We start from the raw sequence: 12,366 nt of genomic DNA, 5'->3' as shown, positions 1-12,366 counted from the left end.
AGTTGTTACAGATTTCATTTTGCTTGCATCCACAATCAATGCTCATGGAAGAAGCATTCAAGAAATCAAGTGACTTATTGTCTTGGGCAAATCTGATGTAAAAGACCTCTTTGAAATGTTAAAGAGCAAAGATGTCACTTTGAGGACTAAGGTACACCTGACCAGGTATTTTTAATTGCCTCGTATGCATGTGAAAGTCGAACAATGAATAAGGCAGACAGGAGAATTGATGCATGTGAATTATGGTGTTAATGAAGAATATTAAAACTACCATGGACTGTCAGAAGAACCAACAAATCTGTCTTGGAAAAAGTACAGCCAGAATGCTCCTTAGAAGCAAGGATGCTGAGACTTGGTCTCTGGTACTTTGGACATGTTGTCAATAAGGACCAATCTCTGGAGCAGAACATCATGCTTGATAAAGTGGAGGGTCAGTGAAAAAAGAGGAAACTCCCCAACAAGACGGTTTCATAAAGTAGCAGCAACAATGGGCTCAAACACGTGAACAAGTGTGAGGATGGCACAGGACTGGGCAGTGTTTTGTTCTGTTGTGCATAGGTTCATTGTGAGTCAGAACCAACTCAACAGCACCTAACAACAACAACAACAACAAACAAGGTATCATGATCTGGGAATGTGTTTATAAGGGCATGAACCAGGAAAGTAATTTTTTTCTGCCACAATACCTGTTGTTGATGAGGCTTTTGTCAGAGCACTGTACCCTGTTTTGGTCTCTGCACTTGCCTCTAAGGAACTGACTTTCCATTAAATCACAAACAGCATTAAACTACTCAAATGCATACTACTAATCTGCCACAAATCCCAGCCCTATAAATGAAAGTTGGAAACATCCTAAATGCTCTCAGGCAACTTTGCTTAATGTTCTCTCTTGCCATGAGCTTTATGCAGCCTTCTAGGGCAATAACTCAGAGTTACATCAAGCTCAAAGACAGTATAACAGAACTGGATGTTATAAACTCTGGCAGCTCATATACAAATACAAGAACCACTGGGCTGGCCCTCTAAGGTCCCAGTTATGCCCCCATGTGACCACAGCCAAGCACTGACACTGTAGCTCGGCACAAGGCACAAAGCTTCCATACAGAGGAAATTCGCCAGCCCTCCCCCACCCCCCAGCTCATCCATCTACTAGCACAAAATTAAAGCCAGACATAAACTGAAGGACAGGGAAAGGGCTGAGGTGCCTCAACGCTTGATGTGTTACTACTTGAAGCTGAAACAATGAGAATCCCTGGGGATTCAGCTTTTTTAATAACTAGTTTTACTTTTAGCTTTCTGTGATAAATAACATGAGGCCACAATTACCTGGAACAGCTGGATTCAGATGGGGACCTTTGCCTTTCATACTGCTGAACGAGCGCTCGTACACTCCAGTATGGATTCTCAATTTCCTCATCCAAGCTGCTGTTCCTTACATCAGAGGGCACGAGCAAAGGAGAGAGTGTTAGTCCTGCGGTGCAGTCCAGTTCAGTTAGAACTAAGAGAAATGCTATTCTGGGAAGTGCTATGTATACAAAGATGAAGAAGGCCAAAGCCCACTGCTTTAAAGACATGTAAAAACTAGGAAGGAACGTCACAGAACTGTACATGGAAAAACTGTGGAACTGGTACATGTTCTGCTGTGTATATTCTCAACAACAACCACCAAAAAATAAATAAACCAAACCCATTGCCACAGAGTTCATTCTGATTCATAGAGAGCCAATAAGACAAAGTACAACTGCCCCATAGAGTTTTCCAAGGCTGTAGGTAATCTTCAAGGAGTGCGAGTGGTATTGTGTGGAGTCCTGGTGTGACACTGTGGGTTAATGTGCCAGACTGCAGACTGCAAACCCGTTTGAACTGCAAGGTTGGTGGCTGAAGCTTACCAGTAGCTCCTTGAAAACCCTATGCAGGGTCGCTATGGGTCGGAACCGACACAATGGCACTTAACAACAACAGTGGTGTTTTGAAGGAGCTCTGGTAGCGTAGTGGTTACCAATCAGGCTGCTAACCTCACGGTCAGCGGTTCGAAACTACCAGCTGTTCCACAGGAGAAAGATGAGGTTTTCTGTTCTTGTAAAGATTTACCATCCTTGGAAACCCTGTACAGGGTCGTTATGAGTCAGAACTGACTCCACAGCACAGTACCACCACCACCACCACCACCACCAGTGGTGTTGTGAGTTAAGAAGGAGCTTCTAACCAAAAGATTGGTGGTTCAAACTCACCATGTGCTCCGAGGGAGAAAGATGAGACAGTCTACTTCCGTAAGCATTTACAGACTTGAAAACCCTAAACAACAGTTTTACTCTGTCCTGCAGTGGTATTATGAGTCAGAATCGACTTGACACCTGTGAGCTACATGTTGGGTTGCTAAGCTCAAGATCAGCACTCTGCAGGAGAAAGATGAGGCTATCTGCTCCCGTAAAGATTTCCTGTCTCGGAAACGCAAAGGGACAGTTCTACTCTGTGGTACAGGGCTGCGATGAGTCAGAATTGATTTGATGGCAGTGGTTTTTCATCTTTACAGCTGCCTCACACTGCCTCATTTTTCTCCCACAGAGCAGCTGATTGTTTGGTTGGGAGTCAGGCGTTTTAACCACTGCACCACCAGAGCTCCTTACAACAATAATCAAAAATAAATATTAAAAACAACAACCAACAACTAGTAGGGAAAATAGGCACAAAAACAAGTAATTGCACCAATCTGTAACAACTCAGGTTCATGTTCTCCCTCAGCAAACAACCCCAAAGCATTGATTCTCCAGGACAGCCAGAGTACAGACTACCACAGGTCAATGGAACACTGCCCCCACGTGTCCCCTAGTGAAAAAACACACGGTACCAAAGAAACATGTTTAAGTCTGGGCATCAGAGTCAAAAACTACATGACCCCTTTAATTCCTGCTAACTGCAAAATAAACAGCTCTAGAAGAAATGGTTTTTCTCTTTGGGAGTGCCTTCCCTACCTCCACTCTGTGCTCTCTTTGCAGTGTAAGGACAATTTGCATGCTAGTTCCACTATTGCACTGCTATCAAGTAAGAGAAGAAATATCAGAAAGATGGACCCGCTCTCCATCCCCAGCTTTCCACCCTTACCTCTGTCTGTATCGAAATACATCCCGTCCTGACCGTGACATGTCATGGCATACATCGGCCAGAGCAGCAGCTGCGCCTTGTGCCACAGCAGTGACACAGTGTGGTTGGTGACTCTGCAGAGGGGTGCTGGAGTCCCGTCCTTGGCTCACCATCCTGCTTGAGCCAGGTTTGAAGTGAGCTGCCAAAGCAAGCACCAGCCTCATGATAGACTTGAGGTTCCCTTCCACGATATCTGTGGGACAGAAGAGACCAGGGACGGAGGGGGTGGAAGGCACACTCTTTCATCGATTTGCTATTGATATGGGCAAGCCAGGTGGTTGAGGTTCTCTGTCCCCACAAAATTTTTCATCAGGAAGAGACAATAATAAAAGGCATGAGAACATTTTACAATAGGAGAAGTACGGGGTTCTGTGGGAACTCAGAGTGGTGGTGGTGGCTATGTGCCGTGGAGTCGGTTCTGACTCATAGTGACCCTGTTCAGGGTTTCCGAGGCTGTAAATCTTTATGGGAGCAGAAAGCCTCATCTTTCTCCTGCGGAACAGCTGGTAGCTACGAACTGTTGACCTTGCGGTTCATAGTCTGATTCATAACCACTACGCTACCAGAGCACCTTATCCAATCTAGAGGGCTCTGGGAGGGATTCCTAGAGAAAGTGAGCTCTAAATTAGGACTTGATTGACTAACAGTAGTTCATCAGAAGAGAAAAGAGAAGGAAGGAGTATATTGGGAAGAGGGAACATTTTCGAAGGTCAGAGGTAAGACAGAGCATGATATAATAGAGCTATGCTGGCCAATATGGTAGCCACTGGCTACATGTGGCTGTTGAGTCTTAAAATGTGCCCAGCCCATAGTGAAATGTGCTGCAAGTTTAGTACTTAGTTAGCACATACATAAAAATGATGGTAATGATCTCATTAGACTTAGTACAAAAATGAATGCAAACTAGCTCATTAACAATAACTTTTTGTATCAGTTACATGTCAATCACAAAATCACTAATTATATATATCAAGTTAAATGAATTATCTCTTAATATTTATATTAAAGTTAATAACATCTTCCTGTTTGTTTTTCTATTGTTGTTGTTCTTGGGTGCCGTTGCGTCAGTTCTGACTCACTGGCCCCATGTGATAAGAGTAGAAGTATCCTGTGGGGTTTCCAAGGCTGAAATCTTTACAGGCGAGCAGATCACCAGGTGGTTCTACCAGGGAGCTGCTAGTGTGTTTGAACTCACCAAGTTTTTAGTTAGCAGCCAGGTACTTAACCATTGTGCCACCAGGGTTCCCTAGTAGCTATCTTTAAAATTACATATGTCACAAGAACTGAAAGCAGGTCAGTGCAGCTAGAAAATGGAGTGCAAAGGGAACAACAGGGCAGGGTAAACCTGCAGTGGAGTCAGGTCAGGGTATCAGGTCACCAGGGACATGTTAAGTCATATGAAGGACTTTGGATGCTATCCTAAGGGTCCTCTGATGCAAAAGAGTGGCATGAGCAGAAAGGTCATTCTGGCTTCTATATGGAGAGCAGATAGCAGGGGAACAAAAATGAACAGAGCACGACTAGTGAGGAGGCTGCTGGACTTCTGCAGGTCAAAGGTAATGATGTCCTGAATGGCACTGTTCTCTCTCGAAATAGCCAACTTTAATGGACCAGATTCCCAAGCCCACTCCATGTGGGGACCATATCACAGATACTATAGCACTTTAAATTCTGCCCAAGAAAAAAAGAGGGGTGCAGCCAGGAAGCATGTGATAGGTCTGGTGAAAGTTAATGTAAGGACACTGGTAAAATTTGAGTTAAAATTTTTTTTCATAGCCTTTTAAAATAGGTGAGAGGCTTGGAAACAGAATGGTTGATAGCCTTTACAGTGCACTGACAATGGCATCTGCCTCATCTGAGTGACCCCAAAACAGAGAACACTCATAATCCACCATCATGAAAGGAGGATTCCTGGACATGCCCAGACAGTACAACAGAAGGAGAGGCAGAAATAGCAAGGGTAACGAGCCTGTGTCCGCTAAGGACATCCACGCAGTTTCTTCCTTGAAGCTTAGGCTCAAAATGAACTGAGAAGTGTTCTCTTCTAGCAACCCTACCTGAGTTAGGAATGTGGCTACAGGAGAGGTCATGAGCCCCTTTCATCATGCCTGGAATGTTCTGTGATATCCAAAAAAATGCTATAAAATTTTTTCCTTTTGAAGAAATAAAAATGTAGGCTCTGGTATTTTGAAATAATACTCAGTTATGAAACCCAAAGAACTTGAAAAATGTCATCTGTCTCCATTTATGATAATTTAAGCGAGACAACCTAAAATTAATATCCCAAATGTGTAATTTCTTCTCCAGTCGTTCACTGTCCTACACACACATACACACACACACAGAGCAAACCTGAATTCAATTGAAATGAATAGAGAATGTGTATCTCCATGTAGCTTTCCAAAGCACTTAGAATTTGATGATCACTCAAACTAAGAAGACAGTTTTCTTTATGGAAATATGAGGCCAAGGGATTCATTCTACCCCAGTCTACCCAGAACCCTTGGTTTGTTCTGAGGCTGGCAATCACTGGGTGAAGCCACATGTACTGTATCAAAAATGTGATGAGGCTCTGACCTTTAGCAGAAGTCTGGTGCATACGAATCTTTTTGGAGGCCACAAACTGTAGCACTTTCTCTACGTTGTTCTTCATCTCCTGTTGGTTACTGGGACTCAGCTGTACCCCATTCAGCTTTTCTCCTGCTGTGAAGACAGAAAAAAAAATGTATGCATTTATAGAAAGGCTTATCATCAATGTTTCACAGTAGCCAGACATAGAGGAAGGAGGGATGTGAGGTGAACACTATTATAAAGAATTGTAAATAAATACGCAAGTGAGATAAGCCCTGGTGTTTGTAACTTAAATGAGGAATAGAAAAATCAAAGTCTTTTGGGGAGCCTTCAAAATTGTATAATGTATGATCAGGGGCCTATGAAATTGTCATGTATACTTTTATTTATTCAACAAATATTCATCAAGTAACCAATCACTGTGTGCCGGACATTGAATGACAACAGTGAACAAGACAGACAAAATCTATAACAACATAGTTAACATCCTAGCAGGGGTGACAGATAACAACCAAGGTAACAAGTAAGTGTTAAATACAATTTCAAGTAATGATGAGTATTCTTAGACTGTGATCATGACCTATCTGATAATGCATTTGGATGGAGACTTGAATAAAGCAAGGGGTGTTAAGATTTGAAGAGGAAGCATTCCAACTAACAAACTGCTGATGCAAAACCCCAGGGTGATAATGAGCTCCACTTCTCTGAGGAGAAAGCAACAAAACCAGTTTGGCTGGAGTCCAGTAAGTAAGGCATCGAGTCCTGGGAAAGGCTAGAGAGGAAAGTAAGGCCAAGTCCTGAAGGGTCTCTTAGATCTTGTAAAGAGTTAGAATTCTATTCTAAGTGTGATGGGGAGTCAATGAAGAGTCTTATGGAAGGGAATGAAGGAGTGACATGATCGGACTTATGTCTGTGTGGACATGGGTTATGAGGAGAAGAGGGAGAACAATTAGAAGGACAACGAAAACAATCAGGGCAAGAGAATGGTGGTTTGGGCTAGAGTAGAAGAAAATGACTGGTAAGAAGTCAGATATCGGCTATATGTTTAATATCCAGCCAACAGCACATGTCAAGGGTGGTCTATGACATATGAGGAAAAAAGAATAATCTAAGCGGGTGAACACTAGTACCCTGTTACTGAAATGAAAGGACCTGAGGCTTAGGAGATTGGTGGGGGAAGACAATCAAAAGTTCTGGTTAGGATGTGTGAAGTTGGGTGAAGGAAGTGAGATATGTCTAAAGCTGAAAGAAAAGTTCAGGGCTAAAGATACAAATTGGGAAGAAAGCACTTAGGGGCAGAGAAACATCAGAGGCACAGACTGCCAACACAGAGAGGCCAGGAAGGAGAAAAAAAGCTAGCAAAGCAAATAGGAGGAGTGAGCTAGTGAGGTAGGAGGAAAAGCAGACGCCTATAAGGTCTTGGAAACCAAGTAAAGAAAATGCTTGAAAGAGGAGGGAATGGTCCACACTGTGTCAGATTCTGTTAAGTTGGAAAAAATGAGGACTGTATGCTGGCCAGGGGATCTGACAAGCTAGAGTACGTGACCAGGAAGAGAACAGTTTCAGTGGAGCAGTATGACTGGCGGAGGCTTGGTGGCGCTATAGGATAAGCATTGGACCACTAACCGCCAGTTGAGCAATATGGTGCTCCGCGGGAGAAAGGGGAGGCTTTCTGTTCCGGTAAAGATTTACAGGGTCGCTATGAGTCAGAATCAGCTTGATAGCAATTGGGTTTGTTTGTTTATTTGGAGTGAGATCAAAAGCTTGATGTGCGTGATTTAAAGAACAAACAGGAAATAAGGATGTGACTTCAGTTAGTACACACATCTCTATTAAGTTTTTCTATATAGCAAAGTCATAAAGAATGCAGAGTTTAAGAACTTGGGCTTAGGGGGAATAAGAATACATATTCATAACCGCTTATATATGCATAGAATAGCTCTAGAAAGAAATGCACAAAACTGCTAACAAAAAACAGGTAGCTGAGGTGGGGTGGGGGTGGGGAGAAGATAGTTAAAAAAAAAAGGCTTTAGACATTTTACCCTAGTCTACCTTCTGGATTTTCTACCAGTCTAACTTACACAAATAAATATAAAACGAAATGGTTTTAAATGGACTTTGAAATGAAGGCAGACCTAGGTCTGTACCTCTTCTTTGCCACTTAGGGTTATGTGACTGTGGAAAGTTGCTTAGTTGCCCTAAACGTCATAAAAATAGCAAAGAAGTAGAATTCCGTTATCAGAATTAAATCAATCAAACTAACATGTTAGCATGATGCTTAACATATACTAAGTGCTCAATGAATGAATGAATGAATTTGTATAGGCTCTCTCTTTTAAGCTTTAGTTTTCTGAAGATGGGGATAACATTACCTATTTCCCTAAGGTGTAATGATTAAATGTTACTCAATTAAATAGGACAAAGTATTCAATAAATGGCAGCTGCTATTACCACTATCATTATAAATTAATATACTCTGATGGAATCATGAATGTCCCAATGAGATATTCATAGATAAGCTGCCTGCTTCAAACCTGGCTCCTTCCACACCTCTCACAAGTCCCACATCTCTCAAGGACTCCAAGTCAGTCAATAAATGTTTGAACACCTATTATGTGCCAGGTACTTGGTCACATGGTAAGGGTTTGTGGAAAGAGAAAATAAAACAAAACAAAAAATGATACTGAGTCTCCTCTTAAAGGGATCAGTCTATATAGGAAATAGATAAATCATCACCACAAAGAATTACCATTCAGTGAGACAAAAGATAACAGAGCTATGAACAAATGCTGTGGAGATAAAATTATGCTATCATCGAATGAGAGAGATCAGCGACAACTCTAGTGCTTCAAGAGCAGAAGCCCTTTGGTGAAGCACTGTGGTGGTTGTTATAATTTGTTGTTTTTGTGTGCCATCAAGTTAATTCCCACTCCTCGTGACCTATGTGACACAGTAGAGCTGGCCCATCACCCAGAGTCTGAATACACTAGTGAGACTGACTCTATTCCAGTCTTCCCAGGGGCTCTTGTGCTCATCATCATATCCTCAAGTGCCTGGCACACAGTATTTATTGATTCATAAATGAGTGAATTAACCTTCGGCAAAGTGCTTTAAGTTTTCTCTACTTCCAATGCCATATATTTTTAAGAAGAAACAACCTGCTCTGAAAGGTCTATGGAGGAAAAAGAAGGTCATGTTCTAGTCTAGCAGAGTCCCGGGCCAACTGACCAACAATCTCGATGAGGTATGCCAGGATCACCCCATCCCGGAGGTCCTGCCGCAGGTCCTGCACTGGCTTCACTGCCGGCCTCTTCCTCAGCTGTGCATTCACCCAGGCCACATAGGCCTGCAGCTGTTGCTGGAAAACGTAAGGTGGAAATAAGGGAAAGGTTCATGTTAGTCTTATCCTCTACCCTATGCCCTTGAAGGAAGCATTTCAGATTGGGCAATGGTGGGCAATCTATTCCCAGAGAGAGATGATTGTAAGGAAGGAAAGAAAAGATGGTAACGGAGTAAGACATTGGGGCATTGTTCTAACATTCTCCAGCTTTATGCTAATCTCCAGAGTCCAGATGGGGCACTGTAGAATAAACACTGGGCTGCTAACCAAAGGTCAGTGGTTCAAACCCACAAGCTGCTCCCAGGAAACCCCATATAGGGTCACTATGAGTCGGAACCAGTTCGACAGCACTTAACAACAACATGCTTATCTTCAGGGCCAAGCCAACCTCTGATTTGGCATTAGACACAGGTAAGCAGATGACCATTTTAATGACCATAACTTTAGCTTTCCTAGAATTGTGCTCTAATGACAAGGGATGAAGGTTGGTCCCAGAAACATGGCAAGTTTGGGTGTCATAACAGCTGTCAATGACCCACTCTGCTTGTCAGGAACAATCAGTCATGTACTATGTGCACAATGGGCTGTGGCATTCGTGAGAATTGATGTTTGGGAACCAGTAAAAATAATAAACTAAGCTCAGAACTGCCTCTCCCATAGCTGCTTTCTTCAGAATCAGATTTAAGTGGAATCGTTATACAGTCAACCCAGGATTTATTCTCTTGAGCCCATAATCCTGGGATTGATACAGAGTTGGGTTTAATCTGTGCTTTAGGTTGTCAAAGAGGATCTGGGTTACCTAAAACCTAAAGAAGAAACAAGAGAGGCTCTGAACACTGGGAAGCACTTGCATTTATTTTTTCAGATAAAATCTAGGGCCCAGTATCAGATCAGAGCCCTGTCAGGTCTACATAGGGACACATAACTCACCTCACCACTCAGGTAACCTTGTATATGGCATGATGTCCATTAAATGGATCTTGAATTCGGGTGTTTATTCGGGTTATCTGGTCAGAAAGTGGACATTAAATATCAGACTAGTACATGAGCAGTCCAGGCAGTCCAGCTCTGTGTGATTTCTGTAGAAGTCACTGAACCTAAAAATAAAGCTCAAGGCTAACTATTTCTATATTAATTTATAATGTGGAAATCTGATTTCCAATCTTCAAGTACTTCCTCAACAAACTGATGATTGTTGTTGTTGGTAAGTGCAGTCAAGTTGGTTCTGACTCATAGCAACGCTGTATGGAGCTTCCAAGGCTGTAAGTCTCTGGTGGCATAAAGATTACATCCTCAGCTGCAAACCAAAAGGTCAGTGGTTTGAACCAATTAGTGGGCTTCATAGGAAAAAGACTTGATGATCTGCTTCCGTAAAGATTACAGCCTAGGGAACCCTGTGGGGCAGTTCTACTCTGTGATATCACTATGAGTCAAAATTGATTCAACAGCACACAGCAACAACAATAACTATTAATTGGTTCTTTCTGAGCATAAGCTAAATCTTTATTATTTTCTCTGTCAATTTGTGGGAATGAGTAAAGTTGTTTGGAAGACTGTGCTAGCTGATCTGTCAGCTATTAGCAAACTGCAGGGAGCGCAATGACCAATGGGAGGTGAGGAAGGGATGTAACAGGTATTGAGTACCTACCATGAACCAGGCACTGTTTTTTGGTGTTTTATATTTGCTTTAGTGAGTCAACTAATGCTCCTGGCACAGGGTCTAACATACAGAAGATGGTTATTATTATTTTCATCATAATCACTGAACGTAGTTCTCACAGAAATGCTAAAAAGTTATTATCATTCTGGATGGTACTCAGAACAAAACAAGAAAAAGACCGAAGGAGGCTTTGTGGCTGCATTGTTGGTGGAGTCAAGTGCCATTTTATAGATGAGGTTCAAAGGGGTTACAGATGAGCAGGCTTCCAAAAATTCATGGGAAATGGTATTCTTCAATGAACTTTTTAAAACTCCCTCAATCTTCTTCAATGGCCCCACAGGCAGGACATAGAAGATCTGGTGCCAAAATCCAGAAAATATCCAAACGTTTACCCATGGCCTCTTGTTGCTATCCAACTCATTCCATGGAACAGAGGTGGCTGTATCTTCTACCTAACACAGGCCAGACATCTGTCCCCAGGAAGAGGTGATAGATACTCCAAGGTCTGCTCCCTCTGCACAGCCAAAGCACTGCCTGAGGTGGGTCAAGCAAAGACCACTCTAGTCTGGGAGAAAGGAGTGAAGACCAGAAAAGGCACTGAGAGTAACAGCTGGGATCTTATTACCTGGCTTATGGATAAAACTCCTAACTAATCTCCCTGTATCTACTATTAGTCTTCAATCCACCCTAGAATCCTTCCTGGCTTCTCATTATCCTCAAGATAAAAACCAGTCTCCTTAGCTTCCATTCATATCCATCATGCTCTAGTCCAACTACTGCCACCATTCGCCTTGCACATGCTCAGCTCTTCCTTCCGGTTCCCTGAATGCATATTTTCCAGCCACTCTACCTCCTCGTGCACACCATTTCTCCATGAGTCTCAGCCCCAGCATCACCAGTTCTGACCTCTGACTCCTCCCCTCCCCTTCAGCTCAGATTCTGATTTCTGAGGACTTCCTGTGTCCTACAATCAGTTCACAATAATCACTTCAACACTAAATGGGTGCAGGAGCCCTGGGCCTTCAAGAAACCTTGCATTGAAGAAGGTAAGAGGAAGAGATGCAGGCAGGCTGTTGGAAAGAAGTCCTAGGACAGAGCAGCATAAGATGCCTAGATAGCCCAAACAGGCTTCAGAGAAGTATTCTAAAGAAAACAGAGGAGGCAAAGGGGACTGTGAACTTAAAGCCACTAAGATACCCTCAAAGACACTCTATATAAGGATCACAACAATTCCAAAGATTAGATTCAGAGTAACTCGTTTGAATCAAGGAATCATTTGTCACATTTCATCAGATTCTAACTTAAGATGACTGCAAAAGTTAATTATGCAGAGTCAGACAGGAGGGAGTTGCTTTTTTTTTTTTTTAAATGAAAATAACTGTATTTACTTAAAAAAATCAAGAATGTCAACAAAACAGCTGCAGCTTTGGTTGTCGTTGTTTTTGATTTTTTTTTTGCAGTTACAGAGTAGTATTCAGTTGTTGTTGTTGTTAGGTGCCCTCGAGTCAGTACTGACTCATAGCAACTTTATGCACAGCAGAACACGAAACACTGCCCGATCCTGGGCCTACCTCACTACCGTTGCCACGCTTGAGTCCACTGATGCTGCCACTTGGCCAATCCATCTTGCTGGGGGTCTTCCTCTTTTTCTCTG

General features: G+C 42.6%; 1 protein-coding gene across 1 annotated transcript in view; it reads right to left on the bottom strand.

Moving 5' to 3' along the window:
• The window catches only part of DIXDC1 (DIX domain containing 1), an 80,255-nt gene that overhangs the window by 41,795 nt on the left and 26,094 nt on the right, over window positions 1–12,366 (bottom strand). Inside the window, exons 2-5 of the mRNA XM_006833819.1 lie at window positions 8,941–9,070; window positions 5,719–5,844; window positions 3,103–3,334; window positions 1,327–1,431 (exon numbers count right to left, since the gene is read on the bottom strand). Of these exons, the coding sequence (XP_006833882.1) occupies window positions 1,327–1,431; window positions 3,103–3,334; window positions 5,719–5,844; window positions 8,941–9,070 (593 nt within the window). The remainder of the gene's footprint in view (window positions 1–1,326; window positions 1,432–3,102; window positions 3,335–5,718; window positions 5,845–8,940; window positions 9,071–12,366) is intronic.

Source organism: Chrysochloris asiatica, unplaced genomic scaffold (assembly GCF_000296735.1).
Source record: "Chrysochloris asiatica unplaced genomic scaffold, ChrAsi1.0 scaffold00008, whole genome shotgun sequence".
Taxonomy (NCBI): Eukaryota; Metazoa; Chordata; class Mammalia; order Afrosoricida; family Chrysochloridae; genus Chrysochloris; species Chrysochloris asiatica.
The sequence above is the reverse complement of the archived record's forward strand: the minus strand, read 5'-3'. Positions and strand labels throughout refer to the sequence as shown.